The following is a 26,756-nucleotide window of genomic DNA, read 5'->3' on the forward strand; positions in this document are numbered from 1 at the left end:
AAAAAGTTAAGGTCAAATATTTTCATAGTTATTTTTCTTTGGCTATTATGAAAAGATTACATTTTTATTTTAATATTTAACTAGAATTAATAAATATTTCTCATCTTTATATTTCTTAATTAAAAAAATTATGATAGAATATAACAAATCCACAACACAAACATGTTTTTCTACTGTATTAAAACTTAATTTGAGATCCTATTTGTGGCGTAGTATTAACAACTTTTTTTAGGTACAAAATTTTTATTTGTTTTATTAAAAATATTTATCAAAAATTTAATTTTTAATTAAGAAAAAAATGATTGGACCGACGGTGAATCACAAGTCAACTAAACTAGTTACTTCAATTCCGCCATTAATCTAACTACGTACTCTGCAGGCAGCAACATTCCAGTTTCTGTCGCAGCCTGCCCGGTGAAGACATAAAAGGCCGTATTCATCACCTGACAACGCACTACGATCTCATGAGTGAGCCAAGTAAATTAGTGATGGTGGTGGGGTGGTGAATGTTACTGGTTCTGGTAAAATACTAGCCAGCTAAGCTCGCCTCTTTAAGCATCTTTCTTCATTTCTCAATATAGAGGTATACATGTGTATATATTATGTCAAGTATTTATATTTGAATGGAGCTTATCAATATTTATAATTTATCAATAAAAAAATTCAATATCCAGCAAAAATAATTATTAATTTATTCGAATTAATTTGGATTGGTATTCATTAAATTCACGTTAACGGATCTTCCCAAGGTTGAATGCTAGTTTAAATTAACATGAACGGTAGCAAAAGAGAATGAGAGATGAGATTTTATCAATGATTTCATGAATTTTTATCCCATTCCACGACCATTGAGACATCCTCCTCCTCCTCCTCCTCCTCCTTCTTCTTCTTCTTCTTCTTCTTTTTTAATCTAGTACTTGGCCACAACTTCTCATGGCTCATGTCTTCTTTCAGAGTGGTCCGAAAAATACTAGCAGATTTCTTGTGGAATTGCGCATCAGTACGTGTAGAAGGAACTGCACTGTCTTTATTCATGCTTACCACATGCACGTCACAGTCACTGTCCTTCCTCCTTTTGTACGTATCAGGAAATTACACTTCCGGATTGAATTTGAGTGGGAATCTGCATGCGGTCCACACACGAAACCCCAACTTTATACACACACATGTGATTAGTAAGAAATAATCGATGATTTTATTCAAAATTCATTTTGGATTACAGTAAATACTAAACAAGTGACTCGTTTGAATTCTTTCGTCAGTGATGTTCAGCAAAATAAAATTGTTGTATATGACTGAGAAACGCGATAAGGTTTCATCATCATGCATGTATAAAGTAAAACACAAATTAAAGCAAAGTGGAGAAAAAATCAAGAAAAATGCAATGTTAAGCAATAATAGTACTGGTGGCAGTGAAGCAATCGGAACAACGGTAGCGAATCAGCATTACTAACGCCAAGCAAATTCAAGGACAAAAGCTCTACCCGAACAAAATAAGCAAAAATTCAGAGGTGGTGGGGAAGCCAATGAAGAAACAACAACTTTGACTTCTCGGTGTTTTGTCTGCAAAATTTCAGATATTGATGGCAAAAATATGTTGTGTCCAGCTTCCCCTCAAATGCATTCAAAGGTGAAGAGCCAGCCATATTGTAATCAATCGATGTTGCAAGTATAATTGGTGAAAAATCAGAAGAAAGTTAAATTTGTAGCAGGTGCAAAAAGAAAAGTGAAGAAACAATAGCAGACAACGGCTAAGCTCTTAAGAGTATGAAAAAAAAAGGTTGGAAAGGCATTGTTGATGATCTTAGTCTCTTGTTGTGTTTTCAAAACCAGATTGAAAGAAAAATACAGCAAATATGGCTTTTGCATTTGACCAACCCATCCTAAGCTCTTTCTTTGACACCAAGGTAATACTCAGTGCTTTCACAATATACATAAACATGCGTAAATTTAAAACTAGAAAGAGAAAGAACAGAGGAAAAACGCCACTCTTTGTTCCATAACTATGTTATTCGAAGGTACAATGTCTGGTGTTAAGAAAAAAAAATCATAGCAAGCTGCAGAGAATTTCAAGCTCTTGAATGCCATTGCTGAACTTCAGTTGGAACAGACCCTTTAATTATAAAATTTGCATGCTTCAGAGTTAGGATGACAAATCAGAATAAAAAAGTACAGGAAATTTTAGCTCTCGAGACTGGACAAATCTACTATAAAACTGAATCTGCTATGTTTAGCAGTTTTTTAGTCCACAAAAGCGACAGGGAGGAAATGAACTAATAGTTAGTATATATCTATTGGATTTGGCATGATTCCAAGACGAGACAGATATAACATAAGTTTTGAGACGGTTTACAAGTGTGATCGAGTTTGTTTTTCGTAATGAAATATATTAAAATTATTATTTTTTTATTTTTTAAAATCAACATATTAAAACAATTTAAAACATAAAAAAAAATTATAATAAAAAAAAATAATTTTTTATGGAACTCGAATGGTTAGAGGATAAAACAAAATAAAAATCATATTATGTATAATTCAGCCTTGTACGTAATTATGAGCATGCTAAGTTTAAGTTATGAATTTAGAGATTTGTTTTTTTAATTTGCTCTATATTGTACACATTTTATATATTTTTATTCGTCCCAATATGTTTTTTTTGCTTATCCTAATTTCCTCATTGAATTTAATTATCAAAGAATACAGAAATAATTTTATGCTTTTTTTATTAATTAATTTCTTCAATATTAATTTACTAACATGATAATGTATGAATAACATGAAAAACATTTTATTGATTTTATAATATGATAGTATCTGAATAAAATAACATTAAATTATTCATAAAAATACATAAAAAAATCATGCTTTGTTTTACTATATATATATATATATATATATATATATATATAGAGAGAGAGAGAGAGAGAGAGAGAGAGAGAGAGAGAGAGAGAGAGAGAGAGTCTAGCCTATACGTGCTCGGCTTTCCTATTTTGACGATGAAATGGTTTAGTTTTGGTGTACGTGGATTCATCACAATAAAAGTTTTCATTTGATGGTTTTATTTACAGATGTTATAACCGGATTCATTGAACAAAAATCTTCTCTGCTTTTATCTTTTCTTTTAATTTCCTTATTTTTTATTTTTACTTTTTTACTTTTTGTTAATAAAATCCAATGATAACAAATAATCTATATAAAATCAATTATTAGAATTGATAAATGAGGACATGAGTTAAAATATTAAAAAAAAATTACGAGGACAAAGTTAAAAAAAATTCATTAAATTCTATATTTTTACGTTTTGGGTTACCTAAGAAAGATACAAATTTAAATCATTGGTACCATATATGATAAAAAATATATTAATAAAAACTAAAAGGAGAGGGTTTACTTTACCTCACGGCACAAAATACTATTAACTAATTTGTTTTAATTTATTTTTTATTAAATTATTTTTGTATCAAAATTTATATTATAAATTTTATAGATTAACTCGGGTGAATTCTAGTTTTTTTATATATTTTTTTTTAAAATGATTTTTTTAATTTTATTTTTTAACATTTGATTGATTATAAATTAAAATTTATAATTTATTTTAATTTTTTTGTTGTTGAATTATTTTAATCTCATTACCTGAAATATAAGTTTGGTGGATTAATTCAAGTAAACTCAAGCTATTTTTATTAATTTATTTAATATTAAGTTTATAAAGTTTTAATTTTATTGTTTATTTTTTACATTAATGTTTTTGGCAGGTTGCTCGTTTTATTTTTTTTTTGGTTGAGTTTATCCGAATAAGTTTTTAGCAGGAAGAAAAAACTAAAAAGTTCCTGGCTGCGGCAAACAAACCTATTTTTTTATCCAATCCTTATCCCTTCCGTGCCGAGCACCAAACCAAAGTCCAAACCCATGCCAAAGTCTCTATCTATAATATAGACAGGGAGAGATGGAGTGAGGGACTCTTCAAACATTACGTAATCTGTCTTTGTGTGAAATGGAGGGCAGATACCTGAACATGATGATGGTGGTTTGGTGCTGCATGGGTCCCACGTGACGGGTCCATTTTGTATTTACGGCCGAGCCCACGTGACTGCCTCCACGGACCATCTACTTTACTAATTTTCCTGCTTTTCTCTTCGGTGCCACCGATGCATCGTATTCTGCTCAGTTCAGTGCTTGTCCGCGTATCCGGGTCTCGTAGAAAGAGACAAAAGAAGGACAAATATGTGTGAAGCAGCTAGCAACCTTAAATTTTGTCGTTGTTCCGAGAGTAGAGTAGTAGTTAGGATTAAAATATTTTTTATTTAAAAATATATTAAAATAATATTTTTTATATTTTAAAAATTATTTTAAAATTAACACATTAAAACAATTTTTAAATATATAAAAAAATAATTTTAAATAAAAACAAATTTTAAATTTTTAGACTAAAATTAGTAACCTCTTGGCCGTGTATTTCAATTTAGGCGAGCAAATGCATAATTTGGCACGATTATGTAAAGCATTTGTTTTGATTAATACTTTACATGCACACATGCCCACACACACACACAGACATATATATATATATATATATATATATATATATATATATATATATATATATATATATAAATGGTTTTTGCAGTTTATTTTAAAAGTTCAAATCTTAATCCTTAAAAGAGGAAGTATATCTTCTTTAATCATCAAGCCAATTTTTTCATCGTATAGTTATAACTAATATAATTATTATTTTAATTTTTTAAAATGGTTTTAGGATGGATGTAAAATAATAGTTGAAAGGCGCTGAAAAGGGCATTGCTGGGTTTGATTACCTTTTAGATCAGTGTGCCGAATAGATCGTACACTCAATTTCAGACTTCGATCGAATTTAAAAAATTAATGATTGGTTTTTAAAATATATTTTATTTAAAAAATTATTAAAATAATATTTTTTATTTTTTAAAAATTATTTTTAATATTAGTATATTAAAATGATATAAAAATTTACTTTAAAATTAAAAAATAGTTTTGCTGTAATTGATTAGATTGATGCCGCTTTCAGGTTGAAATTGTGTTGGAACAAGACCAAATTAATGCTAAAAAGAATGAAGAAATGGGTGTTTGATGATTTTTATTCAACAAAATTTAAAGTTTGTGATTATTTTTGTGTTTCAAATTTTTTAAAAAATTTATTTTACTTTAAATTAATATTTTTTTAATAGTTTTAGATTATTTTAATATGCTGATATCAAAAATAATTTTTTAAAAATAAAAAATAATTTTTTAAATAAAAAATATTTTTTTAAAAAAAAACAACAGTTAAACTCGTAAACTCATAGAGAAATTTAATGTATTATTCTGTCTAGTACTGGATGACATCATAAGTTATTCTGTCCCGAACTTGATTCCCATCTCCACCAACTATCCTACGAGAAGGAGAATATTAGGTGTTGATTATCATAACAATGGTTGTCACTAACATCAAATGCTGAGAGATAAAGAGGCATTATTGAGGCGTAATTCTCAATCATTTCAGCTCAGATGTCTTCTATCAAAAAAGTGTTGAAGAATCAAGTCCAGATAAAGACCGAGGTAATGATTATGCTATATTGGTGATTGTTTTTTAAGATTTTTTTAATTTAAAAATATACTATTTATTTTTATTAATATCAGTAAATTAATATAATTTAAAAACAAAAAAATTAAATATTTACAAAGTCGTTTTCTAACTAAACAAACAAACAAACAGTATATCATAAGTAATTACGATGCCGATATCATCAAGCTGCCGCCACATTCTCATATTTTTCAACCTTGTCATTGATCACACACACACACTTTCATGTATTTTAATTTCTCAAAAATCAAGAGGGTTTGGTTGGTGGACCGTCAATGGAAACAAATACATCAAAATCTTTTATGCGGATCTTGGGAGCATAAAGGAGGACAGAGCTGAAAAAACCAGTGGTTGAAGCATGTTCTCCTCCCATGGAGCTGCTACTTCGTCTTCTTTTATGACAGGTCTACTCCCATGAAAAGCTATCAAACAGTTTTTAGCTCAACGAGAACCTCCAGTAGTGGAGTTGAATTATTCAGAAAATTCGAGAGGCTGACTTAAGGTCAAATCTGGGGCACAAGCCTAGTCTCTAAGCTCGGACTAGCACATGATGATTTCTCCTAGTAGCAGCCTCGTTTCGGTGAAGTTTAAGCCATGGAGTTTTCTTCGAGATGTCAATATTTTCTAAACGGACCGAGGGAACCATACCTGGGAACAATCATGTATAATACCAATCTATGGGCTTTTATGGGATTCAATTGTGTCTTTTAGATCTGAATCTTTCTGTTCCTTCCAAATATGGCCATCATTGCTTAACCAGTGGCCTATACTATTTTTGAAATATATAGTTAGATACTAATGGGCTTTTTGTAACGATACGAATTGAACTCAATTATTAGGTTTTCAAAAATTCAATCCCGTAAAATATGTCTTTGTTATTGAGGTAGCTATTATGGCCACAAGTTAAGAAATTATATTTAAAAATAATAATAAATTATAGTTTTTCTTAACCAAAAGAATATATAAATTATAATATATATTAATCAATTAAATATTTTTAAATATATAATTGCGACAAAAACATAAATCAATAACATCACACCATAAAAACAAACAAAACTTAACTGATGAGCTTTCTTAGACCATCCCTCTTAACATTTTTGGGGTTTTGGCAAGTCTAGAATGACTTTTTTGTTTCTTGTTTTTCAATTCCTTTTTCTTAGGTGGTGATTATGGGGTTCTTAGATGTTGTTGCTACAAAAACATATGATTTAATTTATCCAATATCCGATTATAATTGTCAAACCCGTCATGAGATAGAGATATAATTGGGTGAAGGACTTAAGTCATTAATCAAACAGGTAAACCTCAAATTACAAGATTAGGTCACTTTCTTCTTCTTCTTCTTCTTTTTTTTTAAAATAAACTAAAAAAATATTATTTTAATTTTTTTTAATATAAAAAAATTAACATGATCGGATTAAATCAAACTGAGTCAACTATATATATTAACTAGATTTTTCTATGATCAATTGGGCACGATGGAATAAATTATTTTGTTGGTTTAACGTTAATCCTGACCCAAATTATATGAAAGACTAAGCTAGATTTAACTGCTATACTTCTATGTGATTATTAATAATGGAAAGGAAGATAAACAAAAGAAGAGTTGTATAAGAAAATAATAGAACAATTTATTATTAATTTATTGAATTCAATTGTAAGGAGACATGTTCCCAACACATGAATTGTATTAGTGTCTTTTATTTCAAGCCTTGTTTGGTTTTGTGTTTCAAAAATGTTTTTTTTTTAAAATATTTTTTATTTTATATTTTTGCATAAAATTAATATTTTTTTAAAGTTTTCAAATCGTTTTGATGTGCTGATATCAAAAATAATTTTTTAAAATAAAAAAATTATTATTTTAATGCATTTCCAAACAAAAAACACTTTAAAAAATAATTATTATTACACTCTCAAACACTCCTAATATAAAACATAACTGTGTTATCCAGTAAAGTCGTCAACCTGCTAATTCTTACAACTTAAGATTCAAGTGAGAAAGCAGAGAGTGAGTGATTCAAAGTAATGTAATGCTTAAAGAGTTTGAGCCAAATTTCTGCATTTTAATGTTGAGACTTCACTTAATATGCTAATCGGACTCACAACTTCTTGCATGTCGTTTTGTTGTAATTCTTCTTATGATGTTAATTTTATTGTAAAACGTGAAGAATAGCTGATGATTAAAGGTATATAAGAGAGATTTGAGGAGAAGTAAAAATGAAGGGGAAGAAAGAAAGGAGAGAAAGAAGAAGAAGAAGAAGAAGAAAAGTAGCAGGAGAAGAAAAGAGAAGGAAAAGGGAGGAGGAGATGCATGTAACTTTGAAACTTTTATTAGTTTATGAAAACTAACTATAATTTCAAAACTATAATCAGAACTAAATTTGAATTTGTAAGCCTCTAAATAATAAAAGTCTAACAAAATAATATAAATTAAAGTTCAATAATAAAATTAAAAAAAAAAATCAATAACATGAGCTTTGGATGTGCTCAATTTCTTATAAAAAAAGTAATGGGCTAAGGTATAATATGTCATCTCCATTTATACACATACGAAATATATATGTAATATGTGACGTGAATCACAATGCTATAGTTTATGCGATGCTATAATTAAAGAAATAAATGGTTGGAAGCACAATGCTTGTAGTTTTTATTCACAGTCAATAAACATGAGCTCGTAACACCAAAGAAAGCAACAAATGGGTGGTTTACACAAGAAGGAAGTAAAATAAATAAAAAATAAATAAATAAAGAGAGAGCATGAGCTGCCTATAGCAGTGTTTGAACATACACGAAATAACATCACTTGTGCTTTAATTTGGATTTCCATTCCGTTCTTGCACGAACTATCTCTGCCTTGTCTGCTTGCATACGCAGTAGATGCGTGTATTCCATGCCTGCTTTGCGATTACTGGAACCGCTGTTTGAATCTTCGCTCGTGCTTGTTAAGGATTCGAGCAGATTTGATTGTCGACACTCTCGTCGATACTCAAGGGTCATGCCTGTCATATTGTAATGTTCCAGGACATGCATTGGCACACTCTGTGCTCACAACAAAATGAAAAAAAAATCAGTAAATGGTAATTCTTTTTGCTGCTCATTTAATGGCAATTCTATTCAAACAATTGAATTTGTGTGTAGTGTGAGGACTTTCATGTCTTACCTCCAGAATCCATCCAATGTATTTGACATTATTTATATGTTGGTTGGCATCCATATCACTCCATCTTGGCTGCATAATGAATGATTCCAGGGATTAATAGACCAAGATAGCTTGAGAAACAAAATTATTTGGACCAGAAAATAGATTGGCAATAAAGGGTACGAGTTACAATTCCAAATTGTTTCCACTTACAGCTAAGCCGGATCGAATTCTCCCTGCTGTTTCATTGTTAAGCTTATCAATTTTCTCAACATCATTGTGTTCAGCAGCAATCGAAAGCCGGTTTATGTAGAATGGTACCAATTCTTCCCTGACTTCATCTGGGATTTTGGATAGCTTTCTTGTTTCTCTATTCATGATCACCCATGTGCTGAATTGAGATAGTTAATAATAGGAGTTAAGTACTACTATGAGTAGATAACAATCGTTCATTAGCGCTTTAACATAGACATGCTAAACCTTGTTGCTCTTGTTATGATCTCTTTGGTGTTGTAGTCTCGAATTATCCAGTCCCTGCGCATACCATTCTTCCCGGTTGCATCTACCCATGTATCGATCTCGACAACGTCTCCCCTGTCACAATGAATTGTTTAAAAAAGTATGTTCAAATGATAGAAACGTAAGGAATTAACTTAGGAAGTCTGCTGTAGACTATTGAACATGCTGAAAGAATTCAGACCTTGTTCAAGTTCGTGTATTTACGGAATTTTCTATTATAATCTTTCCTTCAAACATGATTTAAGATGCGTTTGGGACTACAAGAAGATAACATACCAGCAGCTGTATCGCTGTACTTGAACGTGAATGCGAGTGACTACCCAAATAAGTTTCCTGAGGCTCATCTCTCGGGTAGCACCGAAGCCATTTCCAGCTAGTCCTGAGCTTGTCACATGGTTCAGTGCAGTTTCCTACAGTCACGCACATATATGGAATCCAATCACTAGTTTGATACATGAATCAATCATTCAAACTTCATTAATCAGCACTTAAATTTAATGTCATTGATGAAAAAACTTTTCAAGAACATGCTTTTTTCGTTTGACAATTAGTTGAGCCCATTTTATCGAACTTAGGCTGCAGAATGATGAAAAGAAAATAAAAAGAATATCGTGCTTGATGTTAATTTAGCATGTCAATGCTTGGATGCTGTGAACTCCAAGTGCATTATAGACAGCAAATGCTGGAATTGAAAAGGAAAGTTGCACAGATTATCTAGGATCTTTGCTGGAAAAATGTAAATCCATGACCTCAATAGGATAAAAAAAAAATAAAATTAGCCGACTAACCTGAAGGAGATTCATTAATGTTTCCATTGTGGCGGTTTTGTCAGGTCCAATCTCATAAGATCTGATACTGAACGTCTGCCTATAAATAAGCCTATCCTCCACAAACCTCCCAAGCAAATATGTGTGAGGTTCAGCAACATTGCTATGGATTGCCAACCCACCGGCATTCGTATTGCTTATGTAAGGAGATGGAGTCTCCCTCACATGATTACCATTCACCTTTTTCCCATTTGTAATGTCCAGGCTTGGAGGATTACCGGCACTTGCTATTGCGTAAAAGCTTCGTTTTTTCGGTGTGATCATGTGCCAAGAACAAGGAAATCCTGCCTTGGCCATGGCCAATACCGTCACATTATTCTTTTTCTCTACCTTGTGCAAATTCCCTGGACAATATAATCCAGCTGCGCCCTTTGTCGCCATTGATGCCATTGCTAAGTGATCATTCATTGAACACAGGCACATCAGAGCCCAAGAAGAATATTAGGTTCGAAAAAGGCAAGTGGGTGAAGCTTCTGGCTCAGGTTGGTTAATTCCTAGAAGGGAAAGTTTTCAAAGTATTTGGTGGTCTAACTACGTATTTATGTACAAAGATTCCAACAAGAAGCCAAGACGAAAGATCGGAAGAAACTTCCCTCCAGCACAGGAGACAAGCATTAGTAAAAGAGGAAATGAGATTAATTAGCAGCTCAACTACTTTAATAATCGGAATATTCTCTAATGCTAGCTCACACGCAAATGTATAGGGATTTGAATGGTGGTGTTTGCTTAGTTTTAGTGGCTCTGCTAGTTTTTAATTATCTCAATGCCTTTTGCTTTCTTAATCGATTTGGACTCTAATGTTTGAAAACTATCATATAGGTATTCTTCTTCCTTGAAGATTGGTGGGGTGGTTGAATTGCTTCTTGGCCAGAAAAGGTTAGTCGACAACTTGCATACATTCAGCTGCTTCTCATTGGTAAAAATTTATTTATTTATTTATTTATTGTTAAAACTATCATATAGTCATTATAGATGACGTTGACATTTGACAAAATGATGTCATGGCGGATTTAGAAGAACATGAACTGGGCCTGCTCTCTCTGCCCATAGTCATTGCATGGAGTTTGAACCCATTTGTTTTTTTTTTTTTCTTAAATCAATCGTTCCTCATGTTTTTGGCCCAACACCATTTAACAGGCTAAGTTTGGTAGCTTTTATTATTATTATTATTATTATTATTTGTTGTCGGTGGAAACATAGAGTAGAGTGAAAGGGTTCACCCTGAAAGCCGAGTAAGGATAGTTTTTACATGTAAATTTATTTTTTAATAATTACAAGTTTAAATTCTTTAAAAATTTACATAGTAATTAAGTTTAAAATTTATGAAATTAATCGAGACTTACAAGCTAATTTAGATTTTCACTTTTAAAAAAACTATTATTACCAGCCTTCACAAATCTTCCAGCATTTGTCTTTATCTATCCGCCTGTGAAAATATTACAAAAGTAGATCATGTCGTCATATATATTATGGACCGTATCCCTGATGGCACGTGTCACCGACCTTAATCTTCAAAAACATGACACGTGGATCTGGGTGGGAGGGGACAAAACCCATTAAGAACCTGGGAAACCTCAGAAACGTCCCCCAATTATATAGGTAGTCTTGATTGAGTTTCCAAAGAAGTTTTTATATCAATTGAGCCCCTAAGGCTTTCGAACTTCCCAATTTTTTAGCCTCTCCATCCAAACTCGCTAGTAAATTAAATCCAAAATTTACCTTTTCCCCTTATAAAATATATCATTTTGTAAGAAATACAACGTTTTCATTAAGCATATGTGAAGTATTTTGCTAGAAAAAATCTTATTTGAGAATCTTGAAATATTTTAAGGGTTATAAGCCATTGTTTAAAGATTCATTGGGTGTTTGATAATATGGTATAGAGTGTTTTTATAAAATTAATTTAAATTAAAAATTATTAACATTATGTTTAATTTTTTATTACATCGGCATATAAAAATCATAAAAAAATATTTAAAATAATTAATTTAATATTCTTTGAAAAAAGGGGCTGCACCATACTACCAACAGTAGCGAATTTTTATGAGGTTTCTCTTAAAATAATTTTATATAACAAGATATGTGATTAAAGTAATAAAGTTGTGAATTTTAGGATTGAAATGCAACATGTTCCTGCACGCGCCATAACTTTAAATAACGACCAATACCAATTTGACGGTGTAGCGCTTTTTGGATTGCGATATAGGATATTTTTTAAAATAATTAATTTAATATATTTTAAAAAAAAATTAAAAAATAGAGACAGCTTCACTCCGTTCTAGCAGACGTCAAGTGTCCTGAACGACATAATATAAGCGGTCCCTTCACTTTCAAGTCTTGAGCTACTTATCGTTGTCGTTTATTGGTTTCAACTTCACTCTCCTTTCGGTTCTGACTTTCAAGCCTTTCTCACAGTTTCTTTGGTGTTTCTTATCGCTAAGAAATCTAACAGGAAGAGCGAGACCAGCAAATATGGGTCGTTTAGTGACTTTTCTCACTCACGTTCACACAATATCTGGGTAAATATTGAGTGATCCCAAGATATTCCTTCCTTTCTTTGTTTTTAGGCCTTAATAATTTGGTTTATCTGATTGATGTTTGTTTAATAACACGCAGGCCAGTGTTGATGTTGCTATACCCCTTGTAAGAATCTGAACCATTTCCAGAAGTTTGGGACTTTTTTGTTTTGTTTGTGCTCTTTTCTTCCTCTTAGGGTGTGTGCCCACCAAATTTTCAATCTATCTAATTGTTCTTTTGGTAAATAGGTATGCATCAGTGGTTGCTATAGAGAGTCCATCGAGAGAGGATGATAAGCAGTGGCTTGCTTATTGGATCTTATATTCATTTCTTACTCTTACAGAGATGCTGCTCCAATCCCTTTTAGAGTGGTAAATTAAGGAAGTTTTGTTTCCAGAATTTCTTTTTTGGCATTTTAATTAGCAGTTATGAATTCTTTTTCTCCTCTTGAATCTAGAGTCTATAATCTCTAGTTAATGGGGCTCCGATTGTGTTATTGTAGGATTCCCATATGGTACTCTTTGAAACTGGTGTTGGCAGCATGGTTGGTTCTACCACAGTTCAAGGGGGCAGCTTTCGTTTATGAAAGGTATGTGAGAGAGCATATCACGAAATTTATTGGGGTACAAGATCATCAGTTTTCCCATACCGAGTCCCCCATTGCCAGCGGTAGTGGTGGCAAAGGCAAGAAGAGGTCTGTTCAGTTCGCAACCCCCGATTAAGTAAGTAAATCAATCTATTCTTTTTATACAAAGATATCGAACTACATAAAGGGCCTCCGAATCTGTGGCTTCTGGAAATATTATATTTCATGGGATTCTAATTATTTACAATGAATCGTCCATGGACAGGGAGAACATGAGGCTTACTGAAGAGGGGAGAAAAAATAATTAGAAGAGGAGACATAGATAAGACATAGTCGGCAGCTGGCTTTTGAGGGATCTTTTAACCCTTGTAGGGATCTTTAACCCATGTAGGGATCTTCGCTTCTCTGCTCCCACTCTGGTGCTTGTAAATCTTTAACCCATCTACAAGTTTGAATGTCGTGACTTTCCTTTCATATACTTGTGTTAATTCGATGTTGAAAATGTATGGTGTTTGATGGTGATATTTGTCTCCTTGACGATGATGCTCTGCCGAATTTTTCTTCAATCTTAGGTGTTTACCATCTTAATTATGTGGTGGGATTAATTAGTAAAGTTAATTAATCCTCGCCTGGCCAAGTAATTGGCATCAAATGACGTTCACACACGATTCAGGGAGGGAAAAAGAAGAGTGTGCGTGGAACAAATGAAGATATTTTGAAGTCACAGCCCAATGCTCTTTTCTATTCATACACCTAATCATGCCAAACTGGGAAAAGATGATTTAGCTAAAAAGTAAAAATAATTTCATTCATTTATTAGGGCAACCAATGAATTAAATTTTGGTAAAACCAAATACCAAGTTCTTATTTGTTAAGGATTCAATGGAGAGAGTATATGGCAAGTAATTTTAATTGTATTTTCAAATTGGTATATCATGAGTTTTTTTATTTTCGTTGCACAATTTTCTTTGAACGAATAATCTCATAGGTAAATTTATTTGACTTTTTTATTGCCATCCTTTTGAAATTAGTGCCTGTTTAAAAATTTATTTTTATATTTTTTAATTATTTTTATGTGTTATATTAAAAATATTTTTTTAATATATTTTCAAATAAAAAACATATTAAAAAATAACACTTAATACAATCTCTAACCCATGGGCTCCCTGCCGAGACACGATTTACACTAAGAGTGTGTTTGGTATTGTGGTAGCTGTTGTGGTTGTGGTTTGAAAAAAATTATTTTATAAAAAGTACTTTTAGTTGAGGTTGGTTTGAAAAAATAGGTCTTTGGTTAAAACTGTGGTTAGAATTGAAGTTGAAGAAAAAATAGTTTAATGTGTTTGGTTAAGAATGCTTTTAAAATTGAGGTTATAAAATAATTTTAAAAAAATATATTAATACTGATGATTTTTAATTTAAATATTATGGATTTAACTATTGCTATTATATCATGAAATAAATCATACTTTATATAAAATATTTTTTATTATTCCATGAAACCATTTATAATTCCATTACGTATATATCCGAAAAAAACTACAGTTTTCATAATATTTTTAGCATGTAATAAAATTAGATAAAATATTATCAGGTATAAAATTCACTATAAACTAGTTTTTTTAAAAAAAAACACACTAAAAAAAAAGAGTTCACGCAAGTAAGTGAACTTGCACTGTTCACTATTTTAAAGTGAACAATGTACACTATACACTATTCATGTTAATTGCACTGTTCAATGAACAGTACAATTAACATGAACATTGATAAAAAGTTAGAAATGACTGTTTTTCCTTTTCTGCGTTGCTAACGCAGAAATTAAGTGGGTCCTAGTGAATAGTAAATCAATTTTTTCCTTAAGGATTTGGACCAAAGACAACCTATGCTATAATGTTTTTAGCACCTTCTGTATTTTATTTTTTAATATTACAATGTGTTATCTATATTTCTATGTTAATTTCAGTTACTATTCTGTAATTTATAACTGTTTATCACAGCATATTTCTGTTAGAATCCATCAAAAATTAATGTTTATTGAAAACTTGCCAATATATATATATATCTTAAACATCATAATTTTCTCTTAAATAATTCAAACCCTTGATCAGAAAAATAAAGTGCACAAAATGATGGAAAATATTTTTGGTAGTAAAAATGGGTGTACTGTTCGTCTAGACTAATCATAAAAACATGGTGGCTTTGACATTCTGATGGAGAATATTAATTAATACTCTGAATTTACTGCTCCATCTCTTCTCCAATTTGTGTGGTCTACATAAATGTGACTGATGGTGGCATTTCATCACCTTTTTGAATGAGCACTAAGTATATATGGGCCAAGGCCTGACTGATTCCGGGGAAGAACAGGCTCTCGACAATGAGTTTTATACAAGCACACCATGGTTAATTTATAGGATTTGTTCAAGTCTGATGATCTCATGAAATTGTTTGCACCTGAAAAGAGTAGAACCTGAGATCTTGTACAGGACCATATTGCCGATTCCCAGGTATTCTCAGCTGGGCAAACTCCAGAGCTGGCAGTTCACTACTGCATCGCACATCTGAGGAGAATCATAAATTAGTTGGACCCTCAGAGCATAACTCTATCTCTAAAACTAATTGTACAAAGCAGCATGTTCAAAAGAAAATCTCTACGAGCAACTTGTTATATAAATATGAAGAGCAAGAATCATACAAGTACCATTTGTGACTAAAAAATGTTAAGACTGATAAGCTATATCAGTAATCAAATTGTGAAAGCCTGCACGCAGAAATTAGAACTCGCATTTCTGTTGGCTCCTTGTGTGCCATAGGGCATCAATGATTCTTCCACATGTGAAAAAAAGTGCAAAGGTCGGCTTCTTCTAACTTTATACATCAATAGAGTCTCTCAACCTGTAGCAAACTTCCCCTTAATCAAAGCTTGTGTTTGTTTAATTAGATTTCCCTCAAAGGAAGGTATAAGAGTGCTTGTACTGTGGAGTACAGATACGTACATTCGTTTATGTACACATCCATGCCCATTAAAAGGTCTCTATTTTTTTTCCGAAAGCCAAGAAAGCTTCATCTCCAGCTGTTCTTCTTCTCTTTATGATTAGCAAGACCATGTGCTTAGGCACTTCAGATATTTTTCTTTGTTTAAGCATTAAGGTATCGAGTTAAGAGTACAATGGTTGATAAACAATCATGCTTTACCAAACCTTTCCTTTTGGGTCATTTCCCTGAAGTTTCATCTCTTCCACAAAACTATATAATAAGGCATAAATCTTCATATGCTCTATTAGAATAATTGAATAAAAGCCACTTTTACACACTCCATTTGTACCTCGTGCCCACCTGTAGCTGACAGATACAGAGTTTAGGCATATAGTAATGTTCTCGATCTCTTTTGTTTCAAAAACAGGTAGAGGAAACCAGTGACCTTAAAACGCAGAGATTCTAATCCACAGATGGGCCATTCTCTCCCTTTTCTCCTTCACTTAAACAAGCCAGAAACTCAAGATTTTAAATTATTTGAATCCCGTGGTGAAATCAGGAAATCTTAGCTTTAGCAAAAGCATTCCTGTCCTATCAATCTTTACACGCACCCACAAAAAAGAAAGGATCAATAAGGGAAACTCCATTGTTTGTGCCCGTGATGAGATATTAAAAGGTAAGACTAAAAACAGGTAATATTTACTTATTCACTTCAGAATTTCAAGGAATGGAACGTCTGTCTAGAGAAAATCACTAATGCTTAGTTACCTCATCGAAAGCAATTGCAAATATAGCTCCTCTAGATGCATCTAAAGGAGCCTTGGAGCTTTCACACCTAATAAAGCTACTTGAATGACTAAAATTTGAAGAGAGATTGCACGCTTGTTTGCTTAAAAAATGTTTACTTGATACACCACACGTATTCATCCTGATCCAATATAAGAATTGTTTAACCATCATTAATCACTTGTTGATACACCACATGTCTTTCTTTATGTTGCAAGATATCAGTAAAAGTATACATGTTGACTGCGATCCGCCATACCTCAATCCTGTTGCTGCTAAGCAAAAAGAAAAATCTCACTAGACACAAGGAGGTAAAAATGTTAGAATTTTCCGTTGAAGTAATTGGTCCAGTTTTTTGCCAGGAAATCAATGCAGCAACCTTTTCTACCTTCAACATATATTATTTAACTAAGTTTAGATTACCAATGATATGGATGCATTTCATAGTAGTTTTACCAAGACAGGGAGCATGCAATTGTTTTACCCTCTTCAGTGGACAATAAGCTAGAGAAGTGTGTGCAAGAGGATGCTAAATATTGCAATTTGTTTATCAGAAGACAGACAAACTACTGTAGTAGCCAACGGCCAATATATATCTTGTTCATCTGTTTTCGAGTTTTGCTTACATCAAAATGAAGATATACAAACAAAGAATACATCTATTCATATCATATTGTTGTTATTCAAAAAGGGCCTCTCTCTATTTTCATTAAAGGTTTCCATAATCCCAACCAAGCCCTTAATATCATAACCAAGCTTCATATTCTGTGTGGATATATGGGCGTTCAGATGATATATCCAAACAATCCCCTTTTCTGCCAGTAACTTAAAAAATGCCCCACTTCCCAGGTCCTATACCAGCTTCCCTTTTTTGCTCCACTCAACAATGTGCCTCCTGCTAGTAGAATTATGCAAGGAAAAGCTTAGCACATGCTTTAAGAAAACCTCCCACTTCGCTTCCACTGAGCACTCAGGAAAGAAAAAGATCTAACGCTTTTTTTTAAGTGGACTTCCTACATTTACGTGCTAGGTGTTACTCTCTCTCAACATTCGGGAAAGAAAAAAAAAATTGGTTCCCAACACTATCAAGTCTCACTATGACTTCACCAAATAATACAGAAATGATGTATCAATGAAATTATTAAAGCAAACCTCCAAAGACAGTATGAGGCTCGTCTAATAGGCATAGATTTTTCCTCATTCACTTTGTTAATTATAAGGAACACTGGACCTTGATCCTAAGCAGCCATTCTTGGTTTTCTATTTCTGATGTTCTTGCAACATTAAACACTTTCCTACCCTCCAAGTTAAAACCACTAAGCTAAAGTTTGTCAGTTGATGCCAGGCAACAAAAATCAAGTAAGAAAACATTTTCACTCTTTCATGTAAGTAGAAATGAAAGGAGAATGTTCACAGTTTACACAGATTACCGTAATAATTATTCCAAGAGTTCGTTATATATCAACATATCATAAAATACAGGAAAGCAGGAAGCCAAAAGAAAAAAGTAGCCAATAAGCACTAATCAATCTCACAGCTTTTCATAAAGTTATATAACCATTCCAAAGTAGAGTAAAAGTAGCCTGTGTTTGTATTTTACCAAATCAACCTCCTTTCCCCTTCTATATAATTCCATGTTTACAATGCCTTGTGTTCAGTCAGATGGCAGTTCTCTTTAGTGGTCTTCTAAAATTTGCCTCTGAATTCTTTCTCGGAATTGCATCTATTCCTTTCCTAAAGGATAGAGTGAATTCCTGGTGACCTTAAAACTCCAACTAAACCCTCTTCTGTATTCTAAACAAAATCAAGAAATGGATCTCATTAAGCTAAGAGAGATTCATGCAGTTAACAAGTCCAAGAAGCATCAACTTCTTGACAATTTTTTCCTGTACTCTTTGACTGTCTTGGCCTGTACTCTTTTCTGTTCTAGCCCCTTTTGGTTTCCCTGCCTATTTGATTCCGTGAAGCTCTTTCTCTTCGGCTCTCCTCCAAAACTAGGTTCTGTTTTCCTCAGCCCCAAGTTCATTTTCATAGTTGGAAACCTTATAATCTTTGTCCTTGTTGGAGAGTCCAAGTTCTTTACTTCAAATTCTCCATCAGCTACTGATGTTTACTATGATGAGTACATTGACCACAAAAGGAGCCTTCAAACAGCTTCCAGTGTTGAACAGAAGAAAGAGACAAACATGGGGAAATCTTCCAAAGAAAAACGTAGCAGAACTTGCGAAAACGGAGAAAAGAATGAAGGGAAAGGAATGGCTGAAGGAAACTTGAAAGTACACGAGGAAAGAAAGGATTTACAAGAAGACGCCCTCAGTTTGCCTACAGAGGAATTGAACAAAAGGGCTGAAGACTTCATTGCAAGGGTTAACAGACAAAGGATGCTTGAAGCTGGGCTATGAGTTCGCTTAAGTTAATAAAACCAAGCTAATTAGTGGTTTGGTACTTGTGGATTGAACCTGGCTGAGTTTTAAACTTAAAGATGGTCCTGTAAATTACAGGACCTCTAATTGAACAAGAATCTTAGCTTGAAGGGAATATTTCCTCCATGTTATTATCATAGTACATAAATAAAATGTAATAATCATGGTTTCGGACAACGTGAATATAGTCTATGCTTTCACCATTACATGAGCTTGCCTGACATGATTTTGAAATGAATCCTATTAACTTATACATGGGAAACAGATTGGATCACTTGATGCTACAAATCTTGGACTCAGAAACTAGATTTTACAATATCCAATGCATAATCATCCCTGAAATATTATTTTTTATTTTTTATTCTTGTCTTTTTTATAAAATTATTATTTATTTTTAATTTTATTCTCGAATCACAATTTGTGATGTTTTTTTTTCAATTTGGTTCTTGTTCTTTCAATTTTTTTTGTTCTTTTGTTAAATTGATTTTTTTTTCAATTTTACTTTTCAAGAAAAAAATATTTTCCTTTCAATCATTGTATTCCTTTTCTTTCGGGTCTTTTATTATAATTAAATTTTTTTTAATTACATCCTTCAATATTTGATTGATTATGAATTAGGCTTTGTAATTTTTCTAAATAGAATGTTTTTGTCATGAGTTTGAAAAGTTAACGAAGGTTAATATTGTTTTTTTTAAAGAGCTTTGTGATTTTATTTATTTTCATTTCTCTTAGGTTATTCACAATAAGTTTTTCTCTCCCCTTTTGTTATCAATAAAAAGTAAATAAGAAAAGTGAAAAAAAGATTAGAGAAACATAATATAATATTCAAAATATACCTTCATTACAACAAGAAAAAGAAAGTAAAATGAAAAACATGAGAAGTTCATGGTACAATATCCAGAGTGATTGATAGTGAGAGAATAAGCTAGTCATCATATCCTTGATATCTCGTATAGTGAGAGAGTAAGCTAGTCCATATGCTCTTAATTAAAGAGGATGTGTGCTTGTGATTCTCAAAGATAACTCACATCAGCCTAAATATGGACTAGGCAATCATCCATCTTAGATTTTCATGAGCTAGCACCAACATCTTTGGGAGAGAAAGTTGGGGATGGTGTCTCAAACACATTAGCAAATTCATCATCACCAACTTGTTATTCGTCTTCTGTATCATGCTCTTCCTCGCCAACTTGATCTTTAGGAACCAATACACCATCCTCATTTAAAACAAATTTCATCTTTGTTAGGGTCCTATTATTTATCTCTAAATATTTGGAATATGATGTCTAACTAGATAAAAAAGGGACAAAAACCTTGTCCCACTGAACCCGAGTTAGCGTGATAGATATTTAATATAAGTAATAAAGAGTGAGTCAAATCGGGTTAACCTACAAAACTAGTGGCTAAGGTCATGAGATTAAAATAATCTGATATAAAAAAAATTAAAGAAATTAAATCACAAAGCCAATCTTTAAAAAAAATTAATAACAAACAATGAAATTAGAAAGGAAAATATTCCAAAAAAATAGGGTGTTGACCAACGTTAACTTTTCAAACTCGTAACCCGAGTCATTAAACTAGAAGCACCATATATAGAAAAACCATGAAGCCTGATCCATAACAAATCAAATGCTAAATGATAAAATTAAAAATAAAAACAAATTATGCAAAAGGATCTGAAATAGAAAAAAAAAGGTAATTAAAATATTGAGGGTGAAAATTGAAATAAAAATAAATTAGAGGGCAACCCAAAATTTTCTATTTGAGAGTTAAATTGAAAAGAAAATTAACTTTAACAAAAGGAAAAAAAATCAATAAATAAGAACCAAATTAGAAAAAATAATACACCATAAACTTGGATTGAAATATGAAAATGAAAGGCAATAAAACTATTACAAAAAGACCAAGGAAAAAAAGTATAACTCATAATAATAAGGACTGAATTGAAAAAATAATATATAAAAAATTAAAATTAAAATTAAAGGACTAAATTGAAAATAATTAAAGCTTTTATAAAAAAGGAACCAAGGAAGAAAAGATAACTCATAATAATAAGGACCGAATTGAAAAAATAATATATGAAAAATTAAAATTAAAGGACTAAATTGAAATAATTAAATTTTTTATAAAAATGAAAAAGAACAAAAATCATAAATCAAAAGAATAAGAAATGAAACTTAAATACCAAAAACAAAAAGGGTCAACTTTTAATTTTTCTAGAAAGAGAGAAAAAAAGAAATAAAAGAAAAGGTTCACTAATGACAAACCATCACACTTCCACCACATGTGCAACATCACTAGAAAAAGAACATTAACACACTTCAAAAAGTACCATAGACAACACAATTTAATGGTTGTAGGACGCTACACGCATCACTCGAGAGGTATGGATAGCATCCACATGCATATACTAACAACATTTTTTTATTAATATTTTATCTATGTTAAAATATCAAATTGCTCCAAATCCAACATGAGTATTATATAAAAACCAAGAAAAAAGGATCAAAGTACCCTACAAGGAAGTTTTAATTTTTTTTTATTATAAAGGCATTTAAGTAGTTTAATTGTGCTTAAAAACTAAAAGACTAAATTGTATCTTATTCAATGTAAGTATTATAAAAGAACTAAGAGTTAAAAAACCAAAAAGCCCTTGCAATGAAGTTTTAATTTTCTTGATTTCGAGAGTGCTTAAAAAAAGAAAATATCAATAAAGCCCTTAAACACCAATTCATTACTTTTGCTTCCAAGGTTATTTTAGTTATTATAATGTTCCTAAACAATACAAAAAGACCATTATGACCCTAAACAATTTGGCAATGACATATGTTCACATTAAAAAGACCATCTTACCCCTCATTGGTAGTTAAGTGGATGGTTTATATACTGCTAGATATTTGACTCGCGTTTTGCCGCAGGTTATATATTTCTTTTCCAACATAAAAAATTGTATACACAGGCGTTTCCAACATGTTTTTGTAATTAAAAAAGATTCTAAGTGAAAATAAAGAAGTTTATGCATACATGTAATAAAATATATTGAGAACTATGTATGCTAATAAATAAATAAAAAGGTCATAAATAATAAGTAAAAATAAAATTAGAAAAATCAAGAGATAGATATAGATTAAGATATTTAATTTTGCAAGACAAGATACTTTCCCGATTGTATTCGCTAAATTTGTCTATTAAAATATTTTTTTTATTCAATCAAACAATAATAGAAAAAGATACATACTTTAAATTGATTGAATAAAATAAAAAAAGAAAAAAAAATAATATGCAAGGCTACACAAATTAAAAATATTATCTGAAAATAAATAAATTGTAAAAAATAAAGTTCACCTATATATATATATAGATGAATAAGAAAAAACATCTTTAAAAATTAAATGTATACAAAATAATCAAAAAGTAATTGTCATTTAAAAGAAGTTCTCTAAAAAAAATAAAATAAAAAAAGAATGGATATCAATTCAAATATAAATAAAAAAATAATTTGAGTTTGAATTAAAAAAATTAATTATGGTCAAAGTAAAAGTATCTCTAGTCATAAGCAACTATGTATAAATATTTAATTTTATTAAAATATATAATTAGATATAAAATATAATTTGTATATAAAAATAAAATAATTATCTAATTCTTTTCTTGAATTTAATTTATAGTGATTTGATTTATTTATAAATAAGTAAAGTTTTTTTTATATATATAAAAATGCAAATTTAAATTGCCTAGCTGTCAGGTACAAGACTGATCACTTGTCCTTAGCTATGATCATGAGCCGTTTACCTCATCACCTTCTCTCTTTCTCTCTTGTCCAGTACTAACTTAACTGAAAGTCTGAAACTCCAAAATAAACCCATTCTGAAAAGTTAAATTGCCTAGTTGTCTGCTTCCAGATGAACTGTGCAGTTATTTGGTGATTGCCCAGAATTGCAGAAACTGAGTACTCTGAATGAATGCGATTGGGGAGGTGTAAGTTTGTCAGTTATTTGGTAATCTATTTTGTAAGAGTTTCTTATAAAATTATAATTACATTTTTTTTTCTTTTAATTTGTAATTATAACTATAATTTTGTAATGTGATTATAATGATATGATTTGATTGGAAGCCGTTCGGATGTTCATGTATTTAATTGTGACACATGTGTTCATCGAGTCTGAATTGACCCAAGGGCAAGATTTTGTCGAAGCAAGGGATGAGAATGACACTTAATAGAATTTTAGAAAAAAAATATTTTTTAGACAAAATTATACAATCTCATGTAATTTTTTTAATTTTGAAAATAACATTTCTTTTATTAGCAACATAATTTATTAAATAAAAATAAATAATAATTAAAAAAAATATTTGTAAAACTTCTAATGACTTAAATTAAAGATTTTTTTTATTACAAATTCCCTTTCCTGTTTCATAATTTTTTTGAAGAAATTTTTTTTTATTAGAAACATAGTTTTTTAATAGAAACTTATTATGATAATGAAACCAAGGTTGAATAAAAATTATAAAAATCATGAATAAATAATTTCTAAGGATAAAATTTGATATGCAAATATAATAAACGGGGATGTATTAATTCTAAAAACTATCTATAATAAAATAAATAGTAATAAGAAAAATAAAAACCCAATCTAAAGTGAAAAGGAATTATGGAGGATGAAATAAAAAAAAAAGAAATTCAAGTCTATAAATTAATTAAAATTTTAAAAAAATCAATTAAAAAAACATGAATCACATCCTAAAAAAACAAAATTGTAGGGTTGTTGTATAATGTTGTACAAGCAAACACAAAAGTCAAATAAGAATGAGAAAAAAAGTAAAAACAAAAAGTCAACCGCTTTTAATTAAACCATAAAAGTCAACCATTACTAAATCGCTTTTAATTAAACCATATTTGCTACCTAGAAAGGTTTACCTTCCCGTTATAAATCGCAAAACACTAAAAAAACTAGTTTTTCATCATTATAAGATAACACATTCATCACCTAAAAACAATAGGATAATCACTTGTTGGCGTGTTTAATAAACACGCTAACACATTTTCCTTTTACTTATTATTTTTTATTAATTAAATTATCAAATCACCCAACCATACAAGTATTGCAAAAAATACCAATGTAAAATAACTAATATGCTCCTAAAATCAGGCCTAAGAATTTTTTGTTTCAAGAATAATAGAGTAATCAAATTGTGCATAGCGAAAGGAATTGTTTAAAAAACCTTAGGCCAAAGTTTTTTTATTTAATGTTTTTGCTTTTAAAAGTAACTAAATAATTTAATTGTTTAAAAAAAAACCGAGATACTCAAACTTCTAGAATGATAATAAATAGACCTCACAAAAAGACTTTTTTACCTTCAATACCAGACCAGTTCTTTATTTTTTAGTGAAGAGCAAAATCTTAATTTAGCTATTATATATAATTCACCGTAAATGAAGGCAAGTGTGCAATATTTTTTCCACTGAAATAGGTTCTGTTAATTTTGATCCGGAAATCTGGTGAAGCCTGATTTTAGTTCATAGGTAATCACGTTCAATTACTGCAGAAGAGCTTTCCGAGCAAAAATTCTGATATTGGCAACAAATCTTTTCGATAACCTGGGTTCAGCTACACAAGAAACAGAAATTGCTGTCTTTCTGCCTTTCCTCTCCGACTTGACTGAAGCTAGCACAGCATGGATTTGATTCACAAGGTCATGAACATTGTACTTCCTCCTATAACATTGACACTGCTACTTCTCTTCTTGCCGCCGTTTCTTGTTTTCAAGTTTATAAGTTGCATTAAAAGATATATAACCAGTGAAAAGGTGGCTGGAAAAGTAGTTCTAATCACTGGGGCATCTTCAGGCATTGGCGAGGTTGGTACACATTCTGTGCACAGATTTAAATGTCTATCATATTATGCAGACCCAGAACCCCGCATTCCCAAACGAAAACATTGGAAACTTGTTACCATTGTAACTGGGACACTACTTACTAATGCTCTAACTGTAATTTGTGATTTTTGAAGTATCTTGCATATGAGTATGCTAGGAGAGGAGCATGTTTAGCCCTTGCTGCCAGAAGAGAGGAGCGTCTTCGAGCAGTTGCAGATAAAGCGCGGATGCTGGGATCACCGGATGTTATAGTCATCTCTAGTGACATTTCAAAGGTTGAAGACTGCGAGCGGTTTATTACTGAGGCAGTGAATCATTTTGGCCGATGTAAGGATCTTCTTTCAATTTCAATTTTTTCTTTTTTCAAAAAAGTGGATTTACAATGACTCGCGGGTTTATACAATAGTGGATCATCTGGTGAACAATGCTGGTATTGTTCAAATTGACATGTTTGAGCATTGCAAGGAAATCTCGGATTGTGCAATACTTATGGTATGTTCTCGGTATTACTTGCCTACTTAAAATTACAAGATTCATCTTTCAACATTTTGCGTTGCCAGAAAATTTTCTGAGGATCCGTTTTGGTGCCTTTTGCAGAATACAAATTTCTGGGGTTCTGTATATGTCACCCGTTTCGCTATTCCACACCTAAGAAAAAGTAAAGGGAGGATCGTAGGGATTTCTTCAATTGCTGGATGGTGCTCAGTACCGAGGATGAGCTTCTACTGTGTAAGACTTGCCCTTAATATATGCTACACTCAGCCAGTCAATCAGTCATTTATAGAGTAACTGATCAATATTATAATTGCCGCAGGCAAGCAAGGCAGCCGTAACAAGTTTTTATGAGACACTAGCTGCTGAATTTGGTCCGGATATTGGAATAACAATAGTCACTCCTGGTGTAGTTGAGTCAGAAATGACCCAAGGTGATTTTATATCAAAGGTATATCTGAAGGAACTAAATCGTGAAACGACAGATGAATGTTCCTCTGTTTACTTATCAGTTCTTGCGTGAATTTTTTTTTGGGTGAATGAAATTTGCTCTGATTTTAATTGGTTATGTGATATAAATGATGGTAGAAATCTCATGTTCATCATCTATTAACTTGTTACATGTTCACTGCCTTCACTTTCAGACTTCTATGGTGAAAAGGCCGAGTCAAATGCTTGTATTTGATCTTTAAATCATGTCTCGTCTCATCAATTTTTGTTGGAAAATACTTTTCAATACATGTTTTCACCTAAACTCGTCCATGCAAGATGATTCTCCAACAATTTTTTAAAATGTAATACGCTGCAGGCTCAAATGGACTCTGTCCCGGCTGAGTCAACTGAAAGGTGTGCTGAAGCAATCGTAAACAGTGCTTGCCGAGGAGACAGATACTTGGTAGAGCCGTCTTGGACAAGGATGTCGTTTCTGCTGAAGGTCCTTTGTCCTGAAGTGATGGAGTGGTACTTGCACCAGGTATTGGCAGCTAGGACTTCAAAGAAAAGTAACTAG

General features: G+C 31.4%; 4 protein-coding genes across 4 annotated transcripts; 3 read left to right on the forward strand and 1 right to left on the reverse strand.

The window, feature by feature from the left end:
* Nucleotides 1-8,228: 8,228 nt before the first annotated feature.
* On the reverse strand, nucleotides 8,229-10,864 carry LOC133678939 (palmitoyl-acyl carrier protein thioesterase, chloroplastic-like). Its single transcript, XM_062101459.1, has 6 exons — nucleotides 10,052-10,864; nucleotides 9,540-9,673; nucleotides 9,225-9,338; nucleotides 8,958-9,135; nucleotides 8,766-8,834; nucleotides 8,229-8,644 (listed from the first exon to the last, which is right to left on the reverse strand). Exons 1-6 carry the CDS (start codon nucleotides 10,511-10,513, stop codon nucleotides 8,405-8,407), a joined length of 1,197 nt encoding a protein of 398 aa, XP_061957443.1. The 5' UTR covers nucleotides 10,514-10,864; the 3' UTR covers nucleotides 8,229-8,404.
* A 1,556-nt stretch (nucleotides 10,865-12,420) lies between these two features.
* Nucleotides 12,421-13,715, forward strand: LOC133678290 (HVA22-like protein e). Its single transcript, XM_062100574.1, has 5 exons — nucleotides 12,421-12,609; nucleotides 12,707-12,733; nucleotides 12,856-12,978; nucleotides 13,110-13,329; nucleotides 13,459-13,715. Exons 1-4 carry the CDS (start codon nucleotides 12,563-12,565, stop codon nucleotides 13,327-13,329), a joined length of 417 nt encoding a protein of 138 aa, XP_061956558.1. The 5' UTR covers nucleotides 12,421-12,562; the 3' UTR covers nucleotides 13,459-13,715.
* A 4,871-nt stretch (nucleotides 13,716-18,586) lies between these two features.
* On the forward strand, nucleotides 18,587-19,584 carry LOC133678831 (uncharacterized). The gene has a single exon (XM_062101345.1). The coding sequence runs from the start codon at nucleotides 18,767-18,769 to the stop codon at nucleotides 19,355-19,357; it is 591 nt and encodes a 196-aa protein (XP_061957329.1). The 5' UTR covers nucleotides 18,587-18,766; the 3' UTR covers nucleotides 19,358-19,584.
* A 5,322-nt stretch (nucleotides 19,585-24,906) lies between these two features.
* Nucleotides 24,907-26,756, forward strand: LOC133678119 (11-beta-hydroxysteroid dehydrogenase A-like). Its single transcript, XM_062100318.1, has 6 exons — nucleotides 24,907-25,237; nucleotides 25,390-25,582; nucleotides 25,662-25,747; nucleotides 25,853-25,984; nucleotides 26,070-26,198; nucleotides 26,583-26,756. Exons 1-6 carry the CDS (start codon nucleotides 25,055-25,057, stop codon nucleotides 26,754-26,756), a joined length of 897 nt encoding a protein of 298 aa, XP_061956302.1. The 5' UTR covers nucleotides 24,907-25,054.

Source organism: Populus nigra, chromosome 18, assembly GCF_951802175.1.
Source record: "Populus nigra chromosome 18, ddPopNigr1.1, whole genome shotgun sequence".
Lineage (NCBI taxonomy): Eukaryota > Viridiplantae > Streptophyta > Magnoliopsida > Malpighiales > Salicaceae > Populus > Populus nigra.

Bases quoted from the DNA above. Each gene is read 5' to 3' on its own strand.
- LOC133678939 (XM_062101459.1), bottom strand. From the start codon at position 10,513: ATGTGCCTGTGTTCAATGAATGATCACTTAGCAATGGCATCAATGGCG. The intron at 9,339-9,539 runs GTATGTTATCTT...TCATTGTGACAG, and splicing joins GTACAGCGATACAGCTGCTG to GGGAGACGTTGTCGAGATCG. The intron at 8,835-8,957 runs GTAAGTGGAAAC...TTCATTATGCAG, and splicing joins GAATTCGATCCGGCTTAGCT to CCAAGATGGAGTGATATGGA.
- LOC133678290 (XM_062100574.1), top strand. From the start codon at position 12,563: ATGGGTCGTTTAGTGACTTTTCTCACTCACGTTCACACAATATCTGG. The intron at 12,610-12,706 runs GTAAATATTGAG...AATAACACGCAG, and splicing joins CACGTTCACACAATATCTGG to GCCAGTGTTGATGTTGCTAT. The intron at 12,734-12,855 runs GTAAGAATCTGA...TTTGGTAAATAG, and splicing joins TTGATGTTGCTATACCCCTT to GTATGCATCAGTGGTTGCTA.
- LOC133678831 (XM_062101345.1), top strand. From the start codon at position 18,767: ATGGATCTCATTAAGCTAAGAGAGATTCATGCAGTTAACAAGTCCAAG.
- LOC133678119 (XM_062100318.1), top strand. From the start codon at position 25,055: ATGGATTTGATTCACAAGGTCATGAACATTGTACTTCCTCCTATAACA. The intron at 25,583-25,661 runs GTAAGGATCTTC...TTTATACAATAG, and splicing joins AGTGAATCATTTTGGCCGAT to TGGATCATCTGGTGAACAAT. The intron at 25,985-26,069 runs GTAAGACTTGCC...TAATTGCCGCAG, and splicing joins CGAGGATGAGCTTCTACTGT to GCAAGCAAGGCAGCCGTAAC.